This window comes from Hipposideros armiger, unplaced genomic scaffold (assembly GCF_001890085.2).
Source record: "Hipposideros armiger isolate ML-2016 unplaced genomic scaffold, ASM189008v1 scaffold_33, whole genome shotgun sequence".
NCBI classification, from domain to species: Eukaryota; Metazoa; Chordata; class Mammalia; order Chiroptera; family Hipposideridae; genus Hipposideros; species Hipposideros armiger.
This window is the reverse complement of record NW_017731383.1, coordinates 3,060,624-3,080,069: the sequence shown is the minus strand read 5'-3', so window position 1 is coordinate 3,080,069 and position 19,446 is coordinate 3,060,624. Positions and strand designations below refer to the sequence as shown.

The 19,446-nt window shown below is 49.6% G+C and overlaps 1 protein-coding gene across 6 annotated transcripts in view; it reads left to right on the top strand.

The window, feature by feature from the left end:
- Positions 1-1,974: 1,974 nt before the first annotated feature.
- The window catches only part of RADIL (Rap associating with DIL domain), a 66,068-nt gene continuing 48,596 nt past the window's right edge, over positions 1,975-19,446 (top strand). For 5 of the 6 annotated variants that reach the window (XM_019637534.1, XM_019637533.1, XM_019637540.1 and 2 more), the window contains exons 1-2: positions 5,476-5,595; positions 6,297-6,366. In XM_019637534.1, coding sequence (XP_019493079.1) covers positions 5,551-5,595; positions 6,297-6,366 — 115 coding nt within the window. In that variant the 5' untranslated portion in view covers positions 5,476-5,550. Of the gene's footprint in view, positions 2,048-5,475; positions 5,596-6,296; positions 6,367-19,446 lie in introns of those variants that run through there. The other variant, XM_019637536.1, reaches the window with a different exon arrangement.

The following is a 19,446-nucleotide window of genomic DNA, read 5'->3' as shown; positions in this document are numbered from 1 at the left end:
GCTCCTCCTGGGTGCTGGTCACGTGGACGTGTCATAGTAAAAATTGGTCAAGCTGTACCCTTGGGGATTTATACTGTATGTCAGTGATGTGTAAAGAAAATTGAAATGAAGAGAATGCTGCACTCCAATATTTCGCACAGTTCTGTAACCACACTGGGGATTACGCACAAAATATTAAATAGTCCAAAAAGAAATGTAAGAGAGAGAGAGGGAAGGGGATGGGGATCCCTCTCTTCCCACCTGTCAGGGCCGAGGTCTTCAGGACTTCTCGTAACCCTGTGACTGAGTTCCCAGGAATTGCACCTCTTTGTTTCAGGTTCATGAACCACCGAGTCCCTGCCCACAAGAGGTACCAGCCCACAGAGTACGAACATGCCGCCAACTGTGCCACCCATGCTGTGAGTCGACTCCTGGGAGGCTGAGAGCTGAGAGGGGGCACTTCCAGGTCGGGGTTGGGGGAGGTAGCCTCTTTGCCCTTGGAGAGCTTCAGTGTCTCCATCCCCCCACAGTGACCCCACTGGCCTGTTCTTCAAGTCTTCCGTGGCCCTCGGAAGAGCGTGTGGGGTCCTGAGGGAGGGCCACTGGGGTCTATTGGACTGTGGCACTGAGCATGCCTCTGCTGTGGGGAGTTCTCAGGCTTCTCAGAGGAAACAGTGGATAAACTGAGGGGTTTCCTGGGCGGACATGGTGGGAGGGGTGATTTCTTCGGAGGGGTCCACACGTGTGACAATGCAGACACAGCTCAGCGGTGTGCCTGGGGCCCACCTGGCCAGGGGTATCAGTGGACACGACGGGTGGGGGCGGTGGCCAGAGCTGGGGGTCCTGGCTTCCTGTTTTACCACTACACCCTCTAGGATTGCATCCTCCAATATGGTAGCCCCTGGCCTCTTGTGGCTGTTGACATTGAAATTAAAATCAGTTAACATGAGAACTAATTAAAATTTCAAGCGCTCAGTAGTGACGTGTGCCTAGCGGCTCCCAAATGGGACAGCACAGGTTAGGGCAGTCCCACCATGATGGGACGTTCTGTTGGATCATGGGGGTCTGGAGAAAAGGGAGGGCGGTCTGCTGGGGAAGCCCAGGGGCCGTGGCGGAGGCTGGCGCTGCAGCACCTGTCCCCTCCCTGTGTCCCTGTGTCCAGCTCTGGATCATTCCCAGCATCCTCGGCAGCTCCAACCTCTACTTCCTGTCGGACGATGACTGGGAGACCATTTCTGCCTGGATCTACGGCCTTGGGCTCTGCGGGCTCTTCGTGGTGTCCACCGTGTTCCACACAATCTCCTGGAAGAAGAGCCACCTCAGGTACCTGTTGCCCGTGGAGGGGGATGCGTGCCGGGCGGGGGGACCAGGGCCGAGCGATGAGGCCGGACGCGGAGTTGGCCGCGGGATGCTCGGCCAACAGCTAACGTTTGTCGAGCGCTTTCTGCCCTGCAGAGTACTAACCCAATCCTCACAGCGACCCTGTGACACTTGCCGATATCCTCCCCGTTTTACAGATGAGGGGACGGAGGCCTAGAGGAACTTGTTCGGGGTCATAGTCGCTAAGTGATGGGGGCTGAGACTCGAACTCAGGCCTTCTGGTTCCAGAGCCTGGACCTGAACCACAGTCCTGGAACTCAAAGGGTCTTCAGGGGGCACATAGTTGAAGTTTTTGTACCTTTTTTTTTTTGTAGCCACAGAAATCTTTCATCACTTGAAATCTTCTGCAGAGCCCGCTGTGTAAAGTAGAAATGCAGAGGACAGGAGGGGAGGGTCCTTAGTGGGACCCCCGAGGAGTTTCCATTCAACCTGTAGGGCAATAGGGGGCCTGGTTTGAAAACCACTGCCCTGGTCATTTATAGACGGGGAGACTGAGGCCTGAGGGGTCATGGCTGGATAGAGGCGGGTCAGCCCCACCCCAGGCCCTCCCCAGCTGTGGGAAAGCGCGTGTCCCAGGGCCGGTGGGGCTGTAACGCCGCCTCCTCTGCCCCAGGATGGTGGAGCACTGTCTGCACATGTTCGATCGCATGGTCATCTACTTCTTCATAGCGGCCTCGTACGCGCCCTGGTGAGTATCCGAGCGGCCTCCAGGCTGGCTTCCCGTCTTTTCTTTGTTGGAATTGCTTTTTGGATTTGGCTGGGTAATACGCTGACTCGGCACAAAAAGACATCCTCCACCCTCCTCCTTCCTAGAAGCAAGTAGCACTTAGCACCCAGTGCTTTTGTCCTCCCAGAGTTATTTTATGCATGAAAGAGGAAATGTGTGTGTGTGAACGTATACATCTACGAATATCTATGCATGTGCATACATGCACGCACATACGTGTGGACTTATCCTGTGTAAGTGTCTATACCTCTGCTTTCCTCCTACATTTAATACAACAGGATGGTTACTATATACCAAGTGTTCTGCCATTTGCTTTTGTTCTCTTAGCAATGTAGCTGGGACATCTTTTCCATGTCAGTCCATTGACGATTTCCCTGTTCGTTTTCATAGCAGCATAATATCCTGGGCCACCCCGTATTTATGGATATTTATGACACTGAGACACTCCATTCCTTTGCTATCATAAATAACACCGCAGTGAATATGCGTTTATGTGTCATTTGGCCATGCATGTGGATCTGTTGATGAAATGGCTAAGAGGCAGCCTTTTTTGACCAAAAACAGCAGCCTCAGATGGCTGAGCCTGACCTTTTTGGGATTAATTCCAAGATTAATTAGGCTTCTGGATGGCAGGGAGTGGGCCTTCATAATTTGGCTGTTGCCAAGTCACTCTCCACAGACTGTACCAATTTAACCTCCCCCAGCAAGTCACTCAGGGTTTTCGAAAGTTCTGGAATAAGGAAGGACTAAGCTTTGGGAGCCTGCACAGCTCCTGTGAGGGGAGAAGGACCATTCCACTCACATTTGTTGATTGTGTACTCACTCCATGGCCGGGCGGTGCTGGGGGTCAGGACACTGAGCTTCTGTTGGTGGACGAGGCTCTATGACAGGGCAGTGATGGCACGGTGAGATGGGCCTGTGTGTACTCAGCCGCGGGAGATCAGAGGAGGCACTGCCCGGGCGTGGGGGCCTCAGGAGGGCTGCCTGGAGGAGGTGTGCCGCTCTGAGAATCTGCACGTTGGCCTCTGAGGAGTGGGGAGCCACAGAAACATTTGTTGTTCCATTTTTGCCAAGGGAATTGCGTTTTTTGGCTATCTTAAGTGGGGCCTTCCTTTCACTGTATCAGCTAATAAATGAGTTTCATTTGTACCCACGAAGGCAATTGCTTTTAAAACACATTTTATGGAGGTATACCATCCCTGGAGAATATGCAGTCATAAGCGTACATCTCAGTGACTTTTCACACCCTGCAACCAGCACCCAGGTGGAGGAACAGAGTAGCCCCCATCCCCCACGCCCCTCCTCTCTAGCCACCATCCCCCAGGTGTAACCACAGTCCTGATGTCTGTCTTCACATTACGGTTTTCCTGACATTGAACTTCGTAGTAATGGCATTGTTCTTTTGGATCTTGCTTCTTTCATGAAATGTTATGTCTGGTGAGGATCACGGAGTCGTGTTGCAGGAGCTGTCCATCCATTCTCCTTTCTGGACGGCGTTCTGGGGGAAGGTACCTCAGGCTCCATGCTCCTGTGACAGGTGTCGGCATGGTTTCTAGTTGTGAGGTGATTATGGACCCATGGGCCTCTGGGCATTCTTGTACAGGTCGGGGGCTGTTGGATCTACACTTAGGAGTGGATGGGGCTTGGAGCAGGATATTCAGGTGTTTTTTTGTGGACTGAAGGGTGACTGCCTGCGAGCAGGGAGGTGTGGAGGAGGCTGGTGCAAGGACCCGGTGAGAAATGGTGGTGGCCTGGACCCAGTGGCAGCCATGGAGGTCGAGAGGATAGATGGATGGAAAAGGTGTTTACAGGAAACCGGTGGACTGTGACTGACTGAAGGTGAAGGAGAGGGACAGTGGGGAATGGCAGGGTCCCCGGGAAATGCCGGCTTTCCCCCGGAAATCCATCCGTGACTGCCAGGAAGCCGCCTCGCGCTGTCTGCCTGGGCGTCCTGAGACCGAGCCCAGCCTGGGTGTTGAGCGAGGATGGCATTTGCTGCTCTCCTGAAAACCCACATGCTTCAGGGTTTCAGAGGCCAGGTAGACGGGCATACGGAGACTTCTAGAATAAACATAGGTCCTGGGTGAAGGGTGCAGCTTGAGTGGGTAGATGGGAGGCCACGGGAGTGTGCCAAGAGCAGGAGAGGAGCCGGAAGCCACAGGAGGTGCCCACACCACCACCCCTCTTGTTGGCCCCAGGCTCTGTAGGCAGCACCTTCCGTGGTCAGCAGACAGGTAATCTCAGGTTTCTTTTTGCTGCTGACAAAAAGAGTCAAGCTAAGTTCTGTGGTCAGCTGCAGTAACCATCATCTGGACAGAGTTCTAGGATAATCCTCTGTGTTTCTTCCCCTTCGCTGATTTGAAGCCTGGGTTTCTATTCTTTCTCCCTGGCTGTGACGGAGCAGTGGCTCTGTGCCGTCCCCTGCTGGTGTCTGAGGATACAGCCGTAAACATAGGCAGGGTCCTCTCCTTACAGGACGTGAAGGTCTCACAGGGAACACAGCTGTTAACTGTCCCAATGCTGACACCCAGTTGTGGTTAGGGCCACAAGAGGGATATGATGCCGAGAGGGGGAGACGTGGCCTGGAGTGTGAGTTCCTTAGGAGGAGGCATGAGTGGAGCTCAGAGTTGATTGGATGTGGGGATGACAGACAGACAGAGGAGCTTGGAGCTGACCAGCTTCCTGGTAGGACGCCTGGGTACATGGTGAGAAGGGGACATAGGACAAGTGGTATAGATTGATTTTTCTTTGTATTGCTCTGGTTTTTCAGCTGTTTTCTGAAGAGCCTGGAGGGTCCTGGGGACCGTGGAGGGGGTGTGGGTGTGGATGACTCTGGGCTCCCCCATCCATGCCTCAATCAGAAAAGCCCCATTTTTTGGTTTGTGTTTATATTTTTGACAGATTGGACTTACATAGAAGCTTCCTGCATAAAATCTTGACTTAAAGAAATGGCATTGTATGGTTTAAAGGTTGCAAGGCTCTGGTACCGTAGAAAGAATAGACTGTGTACGCACAGATGGTGTTGCTCTGGCTGGACCCTGGGACTGGGATGGCTGGGTCACGAGATGTGAGCCCTGCAAAGGGTAATGGACTCTGCCAGACCACTCTCCTGGCAGGCTTTCTTCGTTAGACTCCCACTAGTTTCAGGTGCCCTTCCCCTTCACACTGGGGCATTATCGGTTTTGCTAATTTTCCTCTAGTAATTGCTGTTGTGTCAGTTTCTCTTTTTGTCTCTCCACGCGTCTTCCCATGAAGGCCTGTGTCCCACCTGTGCAGCCACAGGGGACAGGGCTTTTCTGGGGTCAGTTTCCTGTGACGGACAGCCATGGAGGGCGTGGTCCCAGTGGGCCCCCCTCAGGCTGTGCCCTCGGCTCTCTCTCTCAGGCTGAACCTTCGGGAACTGGGCCCCTGGGCCTCCCACATGCGTTGGCTGGTCTGGATCATGGCCTCTGTCGGCACCGTCTATGTCTTCTTCTTCCATGAGCGGTGAGCCAGGGCTGGGGACTCAGGTGGGTGGCGTACCCCTCAGTCCCCCAGCAGGGCCTCTTCCCTGCCCCTGGTGACCCCAGGATGACCCAGAAGCATGAGGGCACAGCTCCGTCTGGCATCCCAGTCTTGAGGTCCATGGATGGCCACCAGGCCCACAGTCCATAGGATCAGTCTAAAGAGTTTTTAAAAAAGACCTTGTGAGTTCCTTGACCTACTGAACTGTCACGTGTTACCTGCCTTCCATAAGCTGTGTTAGCAGATAAGGGAGAGAGGCTCTGAGCCCACTGGGCTGCTGAGTGAGGGGATGGGAATAATTAAGTAGGGGAAAGAAACAGGGCTATAGAAGCAAAAGGGAATGACAGACTCAGCAATAGGTGTCAGTTCATGCATCTACTCAGATCCATGGAGAGTGGCTGCTTGGGCCCTGGGGGCAAAGGTGCTGGGATCGAATAGTCATGTCTGCCCTGGGATCGAGCATGGGCAGTGCCCATATGCATGCTGTATCCAGCATGTGCAACCCTCGAATGTCATTTCACGGGTGTGGAAACCGAGTCTCAGAGAGGGAAGGAGACCTGCCCACGGTCACCCAGCTCTGCCAGTACCGGTTGGGCGTAGCAGGGTGAGATGTGAGCCCAGGAGTGCCCTCACTCTTCCGGTCAGGGTGTCTTCTGCCCAGAACGAAGAGCTGTGCTGAGGCCAAGGTGGCTTGTCTTCCTGCCAGGTACAAGCTTGTGGAGCTGCTGTGCTACGTCATGATGGGCTTTTTCCCCGCCCTGGTCATCCTTTCTATGGTAAGTCCCACCCACCCGGCGTGGGGCCTCATTTCTGGCTGGAGAGGACCCAGACTGACCCTCGAGATTGTCAAGTCGAACCGTATCCTCTGGGAGAAGGGGAAACTGAGGCCCAGTGTGTCAGCATGACTCGCCCAAAGAGGCAGTAGAATAGGCAGGTTCACCCAGAGGGCCTGTCTTCTCTGAGCCTCAGTTGCCTCATCTGTCAAATGGACACAGTAAACTCAGCCTGCCCACTACCTCCTTAGGCCGGAGAACAGTATTATTTTAAAATTATTATTGGGAGGTGTTAACATTTTATGTATTCAAATCTAACAGGTTTTTATTTTTATTTTATGGCTTTTAACTTAAGAGTTATGGTTAGAAAGATCGTCCCTTTCCCAAGTTTATGTACTCACCTGTATTTTCTCCTGTTTCTTTTATGGTTTAACTTCTCATTTTTAACTCTTTATTCCTACTGCAGTTTCTCTTGTATATGGTGATTCCTCCCCAAATGATTAGCCAGTTATTTCATTTTTCTGCCATTTACAAATGCACCTTTTAGCATATGTTAAATTAATTTATATACATAGATGTGGGTCTGTTTCTGAGATTTCAATTTTTTCATCGATTGGTCTGTTTTTATACTGGTACCAAACTGTTTTACTTTATTATAGTGTTAATTGAATTTTAATACTTGGAAATGAAGTCTTGTCCCATTAGTTTTTCCTGCTCAACATTTTCTCCATGATCTGTATTCATTTTTACAGTTTACCTTCCTTCCCAACTTTATTTTTATTTAAATGTATATGTTTAAGTTATACCTATTAAATATATACTATCCACCAAATTACATATTATATATTTAAATATATATGTGTACCTATATTAGAGTAAATTTATAATTAAATACTACTCAATGCAAAAAAATAAGTCCCGTCCAAAAATGTATAAAAGAGCAGCAGTTTCCTTCACCCCAATACAATACCCCGGCTGCAACCACCACTAATCGTTTGTCATGTGTCTTTTCCATTTCTTATATGCAAGTCTATGTGGATATGTAGACATATTGACTTGTTGGTTTTTCTTTTACAAAAATGAGATCACACTATACGTCCCGTTCTGCAACATGCTTGCCTCACTTTGCACGATGTGTGGGCGTGTTTCCGTGACTGTCACTTAGAGCAATACCTGCCTCCTCAGGTTGCCATGAAGACGGCATTAGGTGATTCCTGTAAGACCTTAATACGGTGCCTGGCACATAGGAAGTACTAAGGAGTGCTCAGTATTCTTTGTTTTGTTATTATGTAATTAATATCCACCCATAATACTCCTGAGGACTGGTGAAGACAATGAAATACCTTGCAGCTGTTCAAAAGATCGAGGTGGATCTCCTGGTGGGACGGTACACTGAGCTCCGTCAGACGAGCTAGTGGAAGATGATGTTGCAGGGGGTGGGGCACGGTGTGAGCCCGCTGGTCTCCAGTGTCAGTTCCAGTGCACGTATGCTTGTTGTATGTCGTACGTGTAGAGGCCACTTCTGGAAGGATACTGTAAGACACTGTTAATGGTGGTTCCCAGAGACGGGAGCCACAGATGGGGTGATGGCACAGCAGGTTCTTCTCACTCCTCAATCCCTCTCATTCTACTTGAGTCCCTTTAATAAACAACAGCTCAAGGGGCCCTCATCTCTGAGGGCCAGGACCACTACTTTTTTCTCACTAGTTTTTATGTATTTCTCTAAGATCATTTTTGTCATGGGCATGTATGACTTTTCAAAAATTGTGACAAAATGTACCTAAATTTATGATTTTAAGCGTTTTTAAGTGTCCAATCAGTGGCGTTAAATACATTCACATTGTTGTGCAACCGTCACCACCGTCCATCTCCAGAACTTTCGCATCTTCCCAAATTGAAACTCTGTACCCATTAAACACTAACTCCCCATCTGCCTTCCCAGCCCTTGGTAATTTCTATTCTACTTTCTATCTCTATGAATTTGACTCCTCTAGGTTCCTCATAGAAGTGGAATCACCCAGCATTTGTCCTTTTGTGACTGGCTTATTTCACTGAGCATAATGTCCTCAGTCCATCCATGTAATAGCAGGTGTCAGAGCTTCCTTCCTTTGTAAGGCTGAATAATATTCCATCGTATGAAATAACATGAGTAACATTTTGTTTATCCATTCGTTCATCCATCGATGGATGCTTGGGTGGCTGTTGTGAATAGCACTGCTGCAAACCTGGGTGGGCCAGTACTTGTCCGAGTCCCTGCTTTCACTTCTTTTGGGTATAGACCCAGATGGATTGCTTTTCAGGAAAGACAAAAAGCTATAAAACATTCTTGGAGATTTTGATAGAAACGCGTTACATTTGAGAATTAATTTGGGGAGAATTGGCAGCATCAGGGTGATGAGACGCCCCACCTGGGAGTTTGGGCTGGCTCACCATCCACGGGTCTTTTCGTTTGGGGTGGTGGGGGAGTGGCCGGGTGCTCATGACTTTACTGGCCACTCCTCTGACCTGTGCCCCACCCTTGTCCTTGCTGACAGCCCAACACCGAGGGCATCTGGGAGCTGGTGACCGGCGGGGCCTTCTACTGCTTGGGCACGGTGTTCTTCAAGAGTGACGGGAGGATCCCCTTTGCCCACGCCATCTGGCATCTCTTTGTGGCATTTGGTGCTGGTACCCACTACTATGCCATCTGGAGGTACCTCTATCTGCCCAGCACCCTGCAGGCCAAGGTGTCCAAATGAGGTGGCCCAGACTGCACGGACATTTGGGCTGTTGGAGCAGAGCATCATGGGAAGTGTTTCTGCGAACTTTAGCCCAGAGCACAGCGCCTCGGCCTGTCTGCCCTCCCACTGGTAGAGCTTTTTATGGGTCTGAGGTTACTGCTGGTGACAGCCAGACCGTCCCTTGGGTCCCAGGTGAGAAAGAAAGCATTTAGTCATTGTTACAGAGGAGAAATTAACCCTGTAATGCATTTCTATTCTAGACAAGTGTTTCCTAATACAACTGGCATTAACATCTTCAGAAAAGGGAGCGGACATTGTCCTGGCAAAGTGGAGAGTGATGGGCCAATACGTGCTTCTTCAGGTCCTGAGAAACCTAGCAAGGAGTCTGGTGGGTTGTTTCTACTGTGTGGCCAGGGCCCCCTCTGCTACCAAAGTCCTGGCTGGGGAATGGTCCCCCAATCAGGAAAAGGCACCTGGATTGTAGATCAGGGATGGTGGACATCTGTGACCATGGCAGACATCACCAATCAACTGCAGCATGGGTGGTATCAGAATTCTCAAGCCGGTGCTCTGGGCAGCCACCACCCATCGGCTCAGCACTTATTGTGGTACCTCTTTGTCTCACCTGCGGTGTGCCTTGCAGTGGGAAAGTGAGGAAGCATGTTTATCTTCACTCCCTCTCTCCTGTCCCTTTTGGGGAAGCTCCTGGAATGGGCAGAGAGGAGGGAATGGTGGGGAAGCTGTTACTTGGCCATTTCCTCTCATGCCGAAAAATCCAGAGAAATTCTGAGATCAGTTCATTACAGGGCAAGCAGATCCCGGGAGCTTGCGTACCTGCTCCAGGTATAGGGTTTATGATGCCAACGCTCAGATTTCACTTGGTGCCAGTCACTGGCCCTCAGAGGCTCCTCAAATGCTCCCTAGAGGGAAGGCCTCACTTATTTGATAGGGACCGGGGCACAGTGTCTGCAACATCCCGACCTCTGGAGCTCCCAGGAGGCCAGGGGCAAGGCTTCTGGCCTTATCCTAGGCTGGGCCAGCCTCTCTGTACCTGGCACACGGACATTTATGGGGAAAGGATCCAGGCCCAGCTCCAGGGTCCGAATTGGAATCACAGAGTCTCTGAATCAAGGATCTGTTTCAAGTTAGATGAACCTCAGCCCGTGACTCCCAACCAGAGTCAGTGGGCAAAAGACAGGATGCCTTATGCTTAGTTCTGGTACATTCCAGGGTATTTCAGGGCTCAGGCCTCTGTTGGGAAGTGGGGAGTGTCCCCACACTGGCTTCCTGTACTGTGGGTGCTAAGAGGGCAGGTAGAGGTGAAAGGGCTGGGAGATGGGTCCTAGTGACTTAGTCAAAAAGGCACTTGTCAAATTTGCCACCATATACTGTGTACCCAGATGCTGCGATGCGTGCTCTGGGGACAGCATCATGGGGTCCTGGAAGAGCCTGTGAAAATCCCAGCAGCCACCCGCAGGTGAGCACGGACGCAGGTATACTCACAGGGGTGTAGCAGGTGTGAGGGAGAGGAGCAGGAAGCTGGGGGAGGCAGAGGCTCACTGCGTGGAGCTCCTCCCGGGGCTGGTCTCTGTGCTGGTGGCTTGATAGGCTCTCACTCCATTGATTAGTTCCGGTTTCCATAGGTCCAAGCTTGATTGGCCCAGAGGCAGCAGGTCTATCTGTGACATCTGTCATGTAGCCTCTGGGAAACCACATGAAAGACTGGGAGGGAAAAAGACAAATAATGTCGCAGTATTATTATGAGACCAGTTTGACTTCATGAATCCCTCAGGGAGGTCTTGGGGATCCCTGGGGGCCCAGACCAAACGTTGCTGAGAACCACTGATTAGAGCGTTCCCTGTATTTGATAGCTGGCAACATGGCGTCAGTCAGCTGCACTTATAGACCAACGGTCCCTCTTTTAGCCCATTTGGCTGACCCTGGAGACATGGGCAGGACACAGAGGTAGGAGGGCGTGAGCAGTGGTCTGGGAGACCCTTTCGATGTTGAGGGCAGGCCCTGTGTCTCTGTTGGTCATCGTCGACCCCCAGTGCCCAGCCCAGTGCTGGCACTTAGTGGGTGCTCATACACGTCTGTGGGTGAGCAGAGGAGGGTGAGCTGGGTCTTGGCTTCATCTCCACCTCCTCCTCCTCTTCTGAGGTTGGGAAGGCTTGGCCGGGGAGCCTCGTGTAAGTGCTGGCCCCTTTGTATCCTGGTCAAAAGAGGCAAGTTCATAGCCATGGTCTGTGTGGGGCACTGCCCTGGCATTTGCTCTTGGAGACGGCACATCAGAAGACAATCGTAGTGCTAACGGGAGGCTCCCAGGCTGATTTTCCCCAGCTCAGGTCTGTAGTGAGCTTTGGCTCTGCCCTGAGTGGGTCTGCGAGCCTGGAGTTACAGCGTGAGACGGCCCCAGCAAGCTCTGTACGGCAGTGTCAGGTTGGCCTCTGAGGAGGGACCTTGAGACTCAGCAAGGCTCATCTGCGGGTTGAGGGCGAGCTCATCCATTGGACAGGGGTGGGTGGTTGTGTTCTTAAATAGAAATATCTTTTTCATTAATATTTGCTGCTGATAAAAATTTCAGAAAATACTAGGAAGGTAGAAAATACGATACATAATTTCTCCGCCTCAAAGAACCACTCTTACTCTTTCAGCGGCTTTCTTTCTGTGTCTCCCCTACTCAGTGCATTGTGATTTACCTTGGTGTTTTCTTCTCTTGCCGTATACACTCTTGCATCCTACTGTTTTCACTTTTCAAGTATTTTCCCTCATTATTTTAAGTCCTTTGTAAACATTATTTTAAAAGTCTACATTAAATTGATGTACCACAATTTATTCATCCATTCTTTTAATTCACAGGAGATTACGTACCTGTGGTGAGTATCTTTGGACATAAACTTTCTCCCCCAAATCTCATGCATTTTCTTTAGGCCACATTAAGAAGTGAGGTGAAACCTACCTCATGCCTCACCCAGTCATGGCTGCCATCCTGCCTGCCGTCCTTGGACTGACCCTGTCCCTGGGGGAGTCTGGGGACCCAGGGACCTATTGCCTGGGTGCTGTGAAAGAGCTGGTTTATCTGGACGATTTAGGAAGGCGACCCCAGCTTGAGGCATGGGCTGTGGGGGAGGAGCGACCACGTGCCTGTCCTACAGGTGGTTTGGTTGGCGGGCAGACAAGCCAGGTGCAGTTGTGGGAGGAACGCTGCCGGAGGGTTTTCTGTGATGACAGGGCCTCACCCTGTCTGAGGCTGTCCACTGCGGGGGAGAGATGAGATGTCGTTGAGGGTATCTGTGGGCTGTGCATGCTTCTGACATCCTGGAGACCGATCGTAAATATTCCAGAACTGGGCAAGTTGTTAAACCACCGGTAGTGTGAGATTGGCCATGGTGGGTATTTACACCAGGGTAATTGGCAGAGGCTATAAATCAGAGCTTACTCGTTTTAGAGAGCTTACTCGTTTTGGAGAGCTAGTTTACCAGCACACCACTGCCTGCATCTCATGGAAGCTTTTCTGCATTCCACCCCCTCTTTATCAGCATAACAGGTCATATCTGCACAATTAACAAACATGCATGTTCACATCCATGTTCTCATATGTGTATTTCTCCCGCAAAACCTGGCAAGATGGAATTCTTGTTTCCATAGTACACGGGAAACAGGCTGCTCAGAGAGGCTGAGAGACTTGTCCAAGGTCATTCAGAGGTGCCGGTCAGGGTCAGGAATCCAAGGCACAGTCCTTGGTTGTGACATCCTTCCTCCTTCCGTGGCACCAGGCTGTCCCACTCTTGTGATGACATCTCCTTACCGTCCTTCTGGGGCCCCATTGCCCCTGACTTTAGCAGCCTTACTTCATCACTCGGCTGCTGAATTCCTGAGCTTAGTCCATTTTTTCCTGAGCCCTGAGGGGTCTGAGGATGAAAACACTGGTGTTCTCTGCTGCTGCCTGGGGGTAGGCCACCCCAGGGAACCGATGAGGGATGGACACTCTCCCTGGGACAAGGGCACTTGTGCCCAGAGCCTCCTGCAGGGTCCAGCAGCCCTGAGCTCTGGGAATGTCCTTTGTCATGGGGGCCTAGTAGCCAGCGAAAAGGCCACAGACTGTGTGTCCCCTGTGGCATTCATATCCGTGCAGACAGCTTTCCCTACCGGGACCCACAAGATAAAGGGGGCATTTAAATACCTTAATGAGGCAATAATTTTAGAAAAGTTTTGTGGCTCAGTACATAGAGGAGCAGCTGTTTTTCTCCATGTGGCATTTTGGGGTGTGGATTTGGGATCTGCTGGGCCAGCCACAGCCATGACTGATCATCTCAGGTCTACGTGGACTCCGCCCACGCAGCCAACTTGCACTCATCCTGCTCTTTGCAAACCTGGCTTTGTGATGGGCTTGCAAACCGACATTTAGTCTCATTGTGCCACGTCTCAGCCTGGAAGCCCACCTGGGAAGGTTACCTGTGCATCATGGGATCTGGCTCTAGGTCATGGATCTGCTGTCCTCTGTTTATTCCCAGATGTCAGCGTTTCCCAAACCTTTTTGATTAATAGTCATCATAGGGAATACACTTTACACTGTGATCCAGCCTATACATCCATCACTGAGATAGGACCTACTGTGTGCTGCACTATCCATTCTGTCCTACCTTATCCTATCCTGATCCAGGTCATGTTTTCAACCCCTGGTTGCTGGTTGCAACCCCTAAATTGATTGTATGACCCACAGGTGGGTCTGAACCCTCAGTTCTGGAAACTGCTCTTGGTGTACTTTCCTGGAAAAAGCCATGGTCATTGGTACCAGGTGTTTAGTGCCTATTGATTGGCAGGGGTCACATGGTGCCATCCCTTGGGAGCTTGGGTGCCCTAAAGCCATATGGGGACAGTTTGGGAGAAGGAAGTTCAGAGCTTCTGAGGATCTGTTTACTCAGAACCCTGACCCCACTGAGAGGAATACAAGACTAGATTTTTAAGTCTTTTGTGCTGGTGATGGCCCCATGTTCTGGGGAGCCTTGGGGCTGGATGGGCATACTGGCTACCATTCGAGTGGGCTGGGAAGGCAGGAGGGAGAGAAGGGCAATTCGAGAAAAAGGAGCGGACCCAGTTTTGGGAGGGCTACTCTGCCTCAGCGAGCAGCGTCAGATTTCAGGCTCTGGCTGTGCGAGCCAGTGGCCGCCATTCCTGTTCCCACTGCCAGGTTTCACCGGGAATCTGCCTACTCCCAAGCGCAGGCTGCTTGTGAAGGCCTTTTTTGGGGGGGTGAAATGAGCTCAGATTGTCTTTTCGTACTCACTTTTATAGACCTGTCATGTCTACAATGCTTGAGAATGGCATTTGTGGCATGCATTTTAAAAAATGTCCTGCTGGTATTGGACCCTTTCTGTGTTTGTGAAATTGCTATTTTGTATTAACACAGTATTTGATAAACATTTGTATTAAGAATAATCCTGCCAGTAAATGTTATTGTCTCCAGTGGAGTAGGAAGAACTTAAATAAATAAAAATTCAAGATGCCTCACTCTTGCCCAGTTGTCTTTTTAAAAATAACACTTGGCAATTCTTTTTATAAAAGCAATCTCTGTTCATTGTAGAAAGCCTGGGATGTTTAGAAAAAAGCACAAAAATAAATTAAAACCTTGTCTCTTGCTGTATAACAAATTATCCTAAAACATAGCAGCGTAAAACAGCAGTAATCATCAGCATCTCTCGAGCTTCTGTTGGTCAGGAATTCAGAGCCTGGGCCTGAGCCGGCGGTTGTGAAGCCATGTCCACTCACGTGTCTGGCAGCTGGCTAGGGCACTCCCGGGGGAGGTTGGTCAAACACCCTGTCTTAAAATGTCGATTTAATTGTTGTTCAGAGATGGTGAGGCCAGCAGATGAGGAGATGATCACCATTGAAAAAAACAGCTTGTTCTTAAGTTCCCAGGAAAAGGGGGTGCGGGATGTCACACACCGCACCACACGGGCAAGCTCCTGGGTCCTCAGGAGGCAGAGGGAACCAGGTTAAAATATGGGCAAGAGCCTTTACGGTGGTTTCTGCAGGAAGAGCGGGTGAGCAGGCTCAAGACTGGCTGTTTGAATACGTTCAGAGGGCTCTGGGCACAGGGGCTGTTCCTAGTTGTCTGGCACCCGACCCTGGGTAACGAGGATGGGATGATAGTGGCCTGGAGTGTAAGAGCCCCATAGAAGTGGGGAGGATGGTCTCCAGACTCCAGGTTGGTTTGCATATGACGGGTGAGCTCACAGGTGCATTATTTACTCTCTGTGAGGATTGGTTGACCCTGGGAGGGGCAGTCTCCCCATGCTTGGTAAGGCCCCAGATGACAAAACATCAGAAGAAAAGACGTGCTTAACACACACCCATAAGTGACTTCCCCATGTGGCCTGGGCTTCCTTACAAAATGCTGGCTGGGTCCCAAGAGAAAGAGAGAACCAGGCAGGAGACACAGAAGCCATGCGTCATCACTTCTGCCACATTGTGATGTTCAGTATAGCTCCAAAGGTCCTCCCAAGTTTAAGGAGAGGGAATGCAGAGTCCTCCCCACCTGATGGAAGAGAGACCATGTGACAGTGTAAGAAGAACATGTGGGATGGAATATGTATTGATGTGGACATTTTTGGAAATGGTAATCTGCAAAACTGTATCATCCAGAAATAATCACTGTTAATATTCCTTGTCTATGCTGCTTGCACATCTTTCTGAATGTGACTCTACACAAGAGAGGTAATCTGTTATTAATGACCTTTTGTGATCATGGACAAGACATTGGGTTAAACTAAGGGCTCACACACATTTCCTTCCTTTCAAACCAGAAAGACAATCTCCAGCTGGACTAAGCTTTTTTTCCCCAAATTTGAAAAATGGCCACATGTTCCCGATTCTCAGTTTTAAAAAAAGTTAATACATAGTATTTTCTCAATCTTTAGTATTTTTCTCATGCACACATCATAAACCAAATGGTACTATCTAACGAATGCTCACAGGCCACACAAATCAAGCAAACAAATAAAGCATTAATATGAACGGCAATGTCAGACCCAACCAAGCATATCTGGTGTGTTTTCCTGAGGCCACGTGCTCATGGTTGGGACTTGATGTTGTGACCATATCGCATGGTCATGTTTTAGGCAAATGAAGTTGATCCTCACTCCTCCAAGGGTTGAAATACGACTTTTCAACCTGTTCACAGTCCCAAGAGCACTAGAATTTCCAGAGGCTTCAGCACACAAATAGTTTCATGGCCAGCGGGATAGGTGATTTCTTAAGTCCCACGCAGCCTACAGTTTTTGACAGTTAAGTAAATGTGGTTCAAGTTTCTTTAGAAGAGACCAAACACTCAGTAATTTCCCACGATCTGTTTTAATGGCATTGAAACCTTTGTTTGTTTTAAGCCAACACATCCACTCCCCCAGCTTCGCTTCCTGTGTACATGCTAGTAATGCCTTTGAATCAGTATTTCCCAGTTAAATGTCTCACCCCAACTCCAGATCCCTACAGCCCCATTGCCTACTGGATATCTACAGCAGAATACAAACTTCAGAGTGAATAAAGTCAAATGTCATCCCTGTTGTCCTGCTGGTCTCACCCATTACCAGCACCAGGAGGTACTAAATTGTTGACCAAAAGTTGCTTAGCATACGGCGTAGGAAAGAAAAAAACAAAAACAATTGCTGTTTTTGGCTGATGAGTCTACGCGGAACAACCAACGCAAAGCACTGCTATTTATAGGTTGTGCTGAGTTCACCCGGAATGGAATCTGAGGATTAAATCACTCATGTTGCCGGCCCCTTCTAATGATGCGCTTGTAACAATCTCTAAAAGAAAGACTGGGATCTAAAGCTGTCCCCGTGCCTGCCACCACCTGCCCTTCCTCTCTTTTGGTCCCCCAAAGCCCCATCTCTCTGCCCTTGGACCAGCCATCCCTTGGGAACCTGCACTTTGACCTTGTGGAGATGCTTTTCCTGTGGGCTCCTTTCGGCCTTTCGGAGATTGAGTCTCAGGACTCTGCCGCCCTCTGGTGGCCATAGGGGGCAGCTCAACACTCCATTTTTGCCCTGCGGATTTCCAAAGATATTCAACCCTGAAGTTCAAAAACTTGTTTTGCTCCTGCCCATGGGCCTGGTGTTGGATACAAAGATGCATACAACTCAGTTCCTGCCTTTGAGAAGCTTCCAGTTGAGGGTGAGGGTGAGAGGTGAGATGGGTGGAAACCTATGCCTCCCTTTGTTTACTCATTGAACAAATATTTACTGAGCACCTGCTGGGCACCAAGCATAGCAGTAAAGAAGACAGATGAGGAGCCTGCCTTCATGGGACACAAATCCTTGTTAAGAACACAAACGAACAGGGATAAAGGCCTATCATTAAATAAAACAGGTAATGAGATAGAGAGTGACTGCAGGGGTGACTGTCCAGCTAATGGTCTGGAGACAGTAGTGGCGCTGAGTTTTGATGAGAGGAAGGTGCCACATACAAATACGACAGGAAGAGCGTTTTAGGAAAGGGAGACGGTAAGGGGAAAGGTTTTGGAGGAGGGGATGAACTTAGCGAGTTTGAAAACAGATGTCCAGGGTCTGGGGCTCCATGGTAGAGGCAGAGAGCAGTTGGAGCGGTCAGCAAGGGCCAGTTAGGATAGGGTTTTGCAAGCCCTACTTTATTCTAAGTGCAAAGGGGGTTGTTAGAGGATTATAGGTGAGGGGTGACAACATCTGATTTGTATTGAAGGAACATAGTTTGATGTAATGTGGACTTGGTTCAATAAAAAGATAAAAGGCTGTGGCAGCCCATGGGGTAGGTGTGGAACCAAGTCTGGTGTCAGGGAGAACTTCCTGGATAAGATGTATGAGTTATCTATTGTTGCATAACAAACCGCCCCAAAACGTGATGGCCTAAATGAATAACGAACGTGGCTGGCTCGCACGGACGGCCAGTTGGTGTTGGCTCTTGGTGGGAGGCTTTGGTTTCTCTCTGGGGGCAGGCAGCTTCCCTCAGAGCGAGTGATCCAACAGAGAGCAAGGGCGAAGCCATGTCTTTTATAATTTAGCTCCAGAAATCACACTGTCATTTTGGCATCATCTAGGTCAGCCCTATTTAACTTGGGAGGGGACCCCTACAGGTGCATGAAAACCAGAAGGTATGAATCATGGGGACCACCTTTGAGGTTGCCTATCACATAAGTAAAACCTAATCTGAGTCTGAAAGGATGATGAGAAATCAGCCCGGTGATGAAGTTGATGTGATGGCTGATCTGTGTCCACCTAAAATTCATATGTTAAGAGTCCTAACCCCCAGGACCTCAGAATGTGACTGTATTTGGAGATGGGGCCTTTAAAGAGGTGGTTAAGGTAAACTAAGGTCACTAAGGTAGCCCTAATCCAATAGAACTGGTGTCCTTAGAAGAAGAGGAGATTAGGGCACAGATAGGCACAGAGGGACGACCATGCCAGGATGCAGGGAGGAGAAGATGGACACCTAAAGACAAGGAGAAAGGCCTAAGAAGAAACCAAACCTGCTGGCACCTTGATCTTGAACTTCTAGCTTCCAGGACTGTGAAACAATAAATTTCTGTTTAAGCCACCCAGTCTTGGTATTTTGTTACGGCAGCCTGAGCGGACTAATACAGTTGGGAAAGGAGTTTCAGGGCCAAAGGAATGGCTGGAGCAAAGACGTAGAGGTGTGAAACAGTGTGGTCGCACCAAATAGTTGGCATTACCAGATACTGAAGAGGAGGGACAGCAAAGTTTTTCTGCAAAGGGCCAAATAGTAAATATTTTTAAGCTTTTTGGGCTGTCAAGTCTCTGTTGTATGAAAAAAGTTATAGACAATGTGCAAATAAATAGATGTAGCTGTGCTCCAATAAAACTTTATTTATAAAAACAGGTCAGATTTAGCCCACAGGCTGTAGCATGCCAGCCCTTGCTAAAGAGGGGTGTGGGAAGGAGTGGGAAATACCTTACAAGAAAAACATAGGCCTAAACCCAGGCTCTCCTTCTGGCCCTGATATTTGTCTCTTCAGGGTCATGGTGAGGGGAGGTTGGATATGGCTGTGGGGAGCCCTGTACAGGTTCCTATGTGTATGTGTGGCGTCCTATAAAAATAATTATTTAATCACAGTCCCGGGCTCAGTTCTTGGCTCTGCCTCTAGCTGTCTGACCTCTCTGAGCCTCTCTCTCTATTTTCTCATTGGAAAAGTGGGAGTAACAACACCTACCTCACCAGAGTTGATGTGACCTGTAAATGAGGTGACCTAGGTGAAGCCCCTAGCATAGGGTCTGCCTGGCATGTAGTAAGTGGTCAGTAAATGTCTGTTCCCTCTTCCCATTTTTCATTAGCAAATATGGGGTTCATACTGCAATAGCTGTCAACCAAC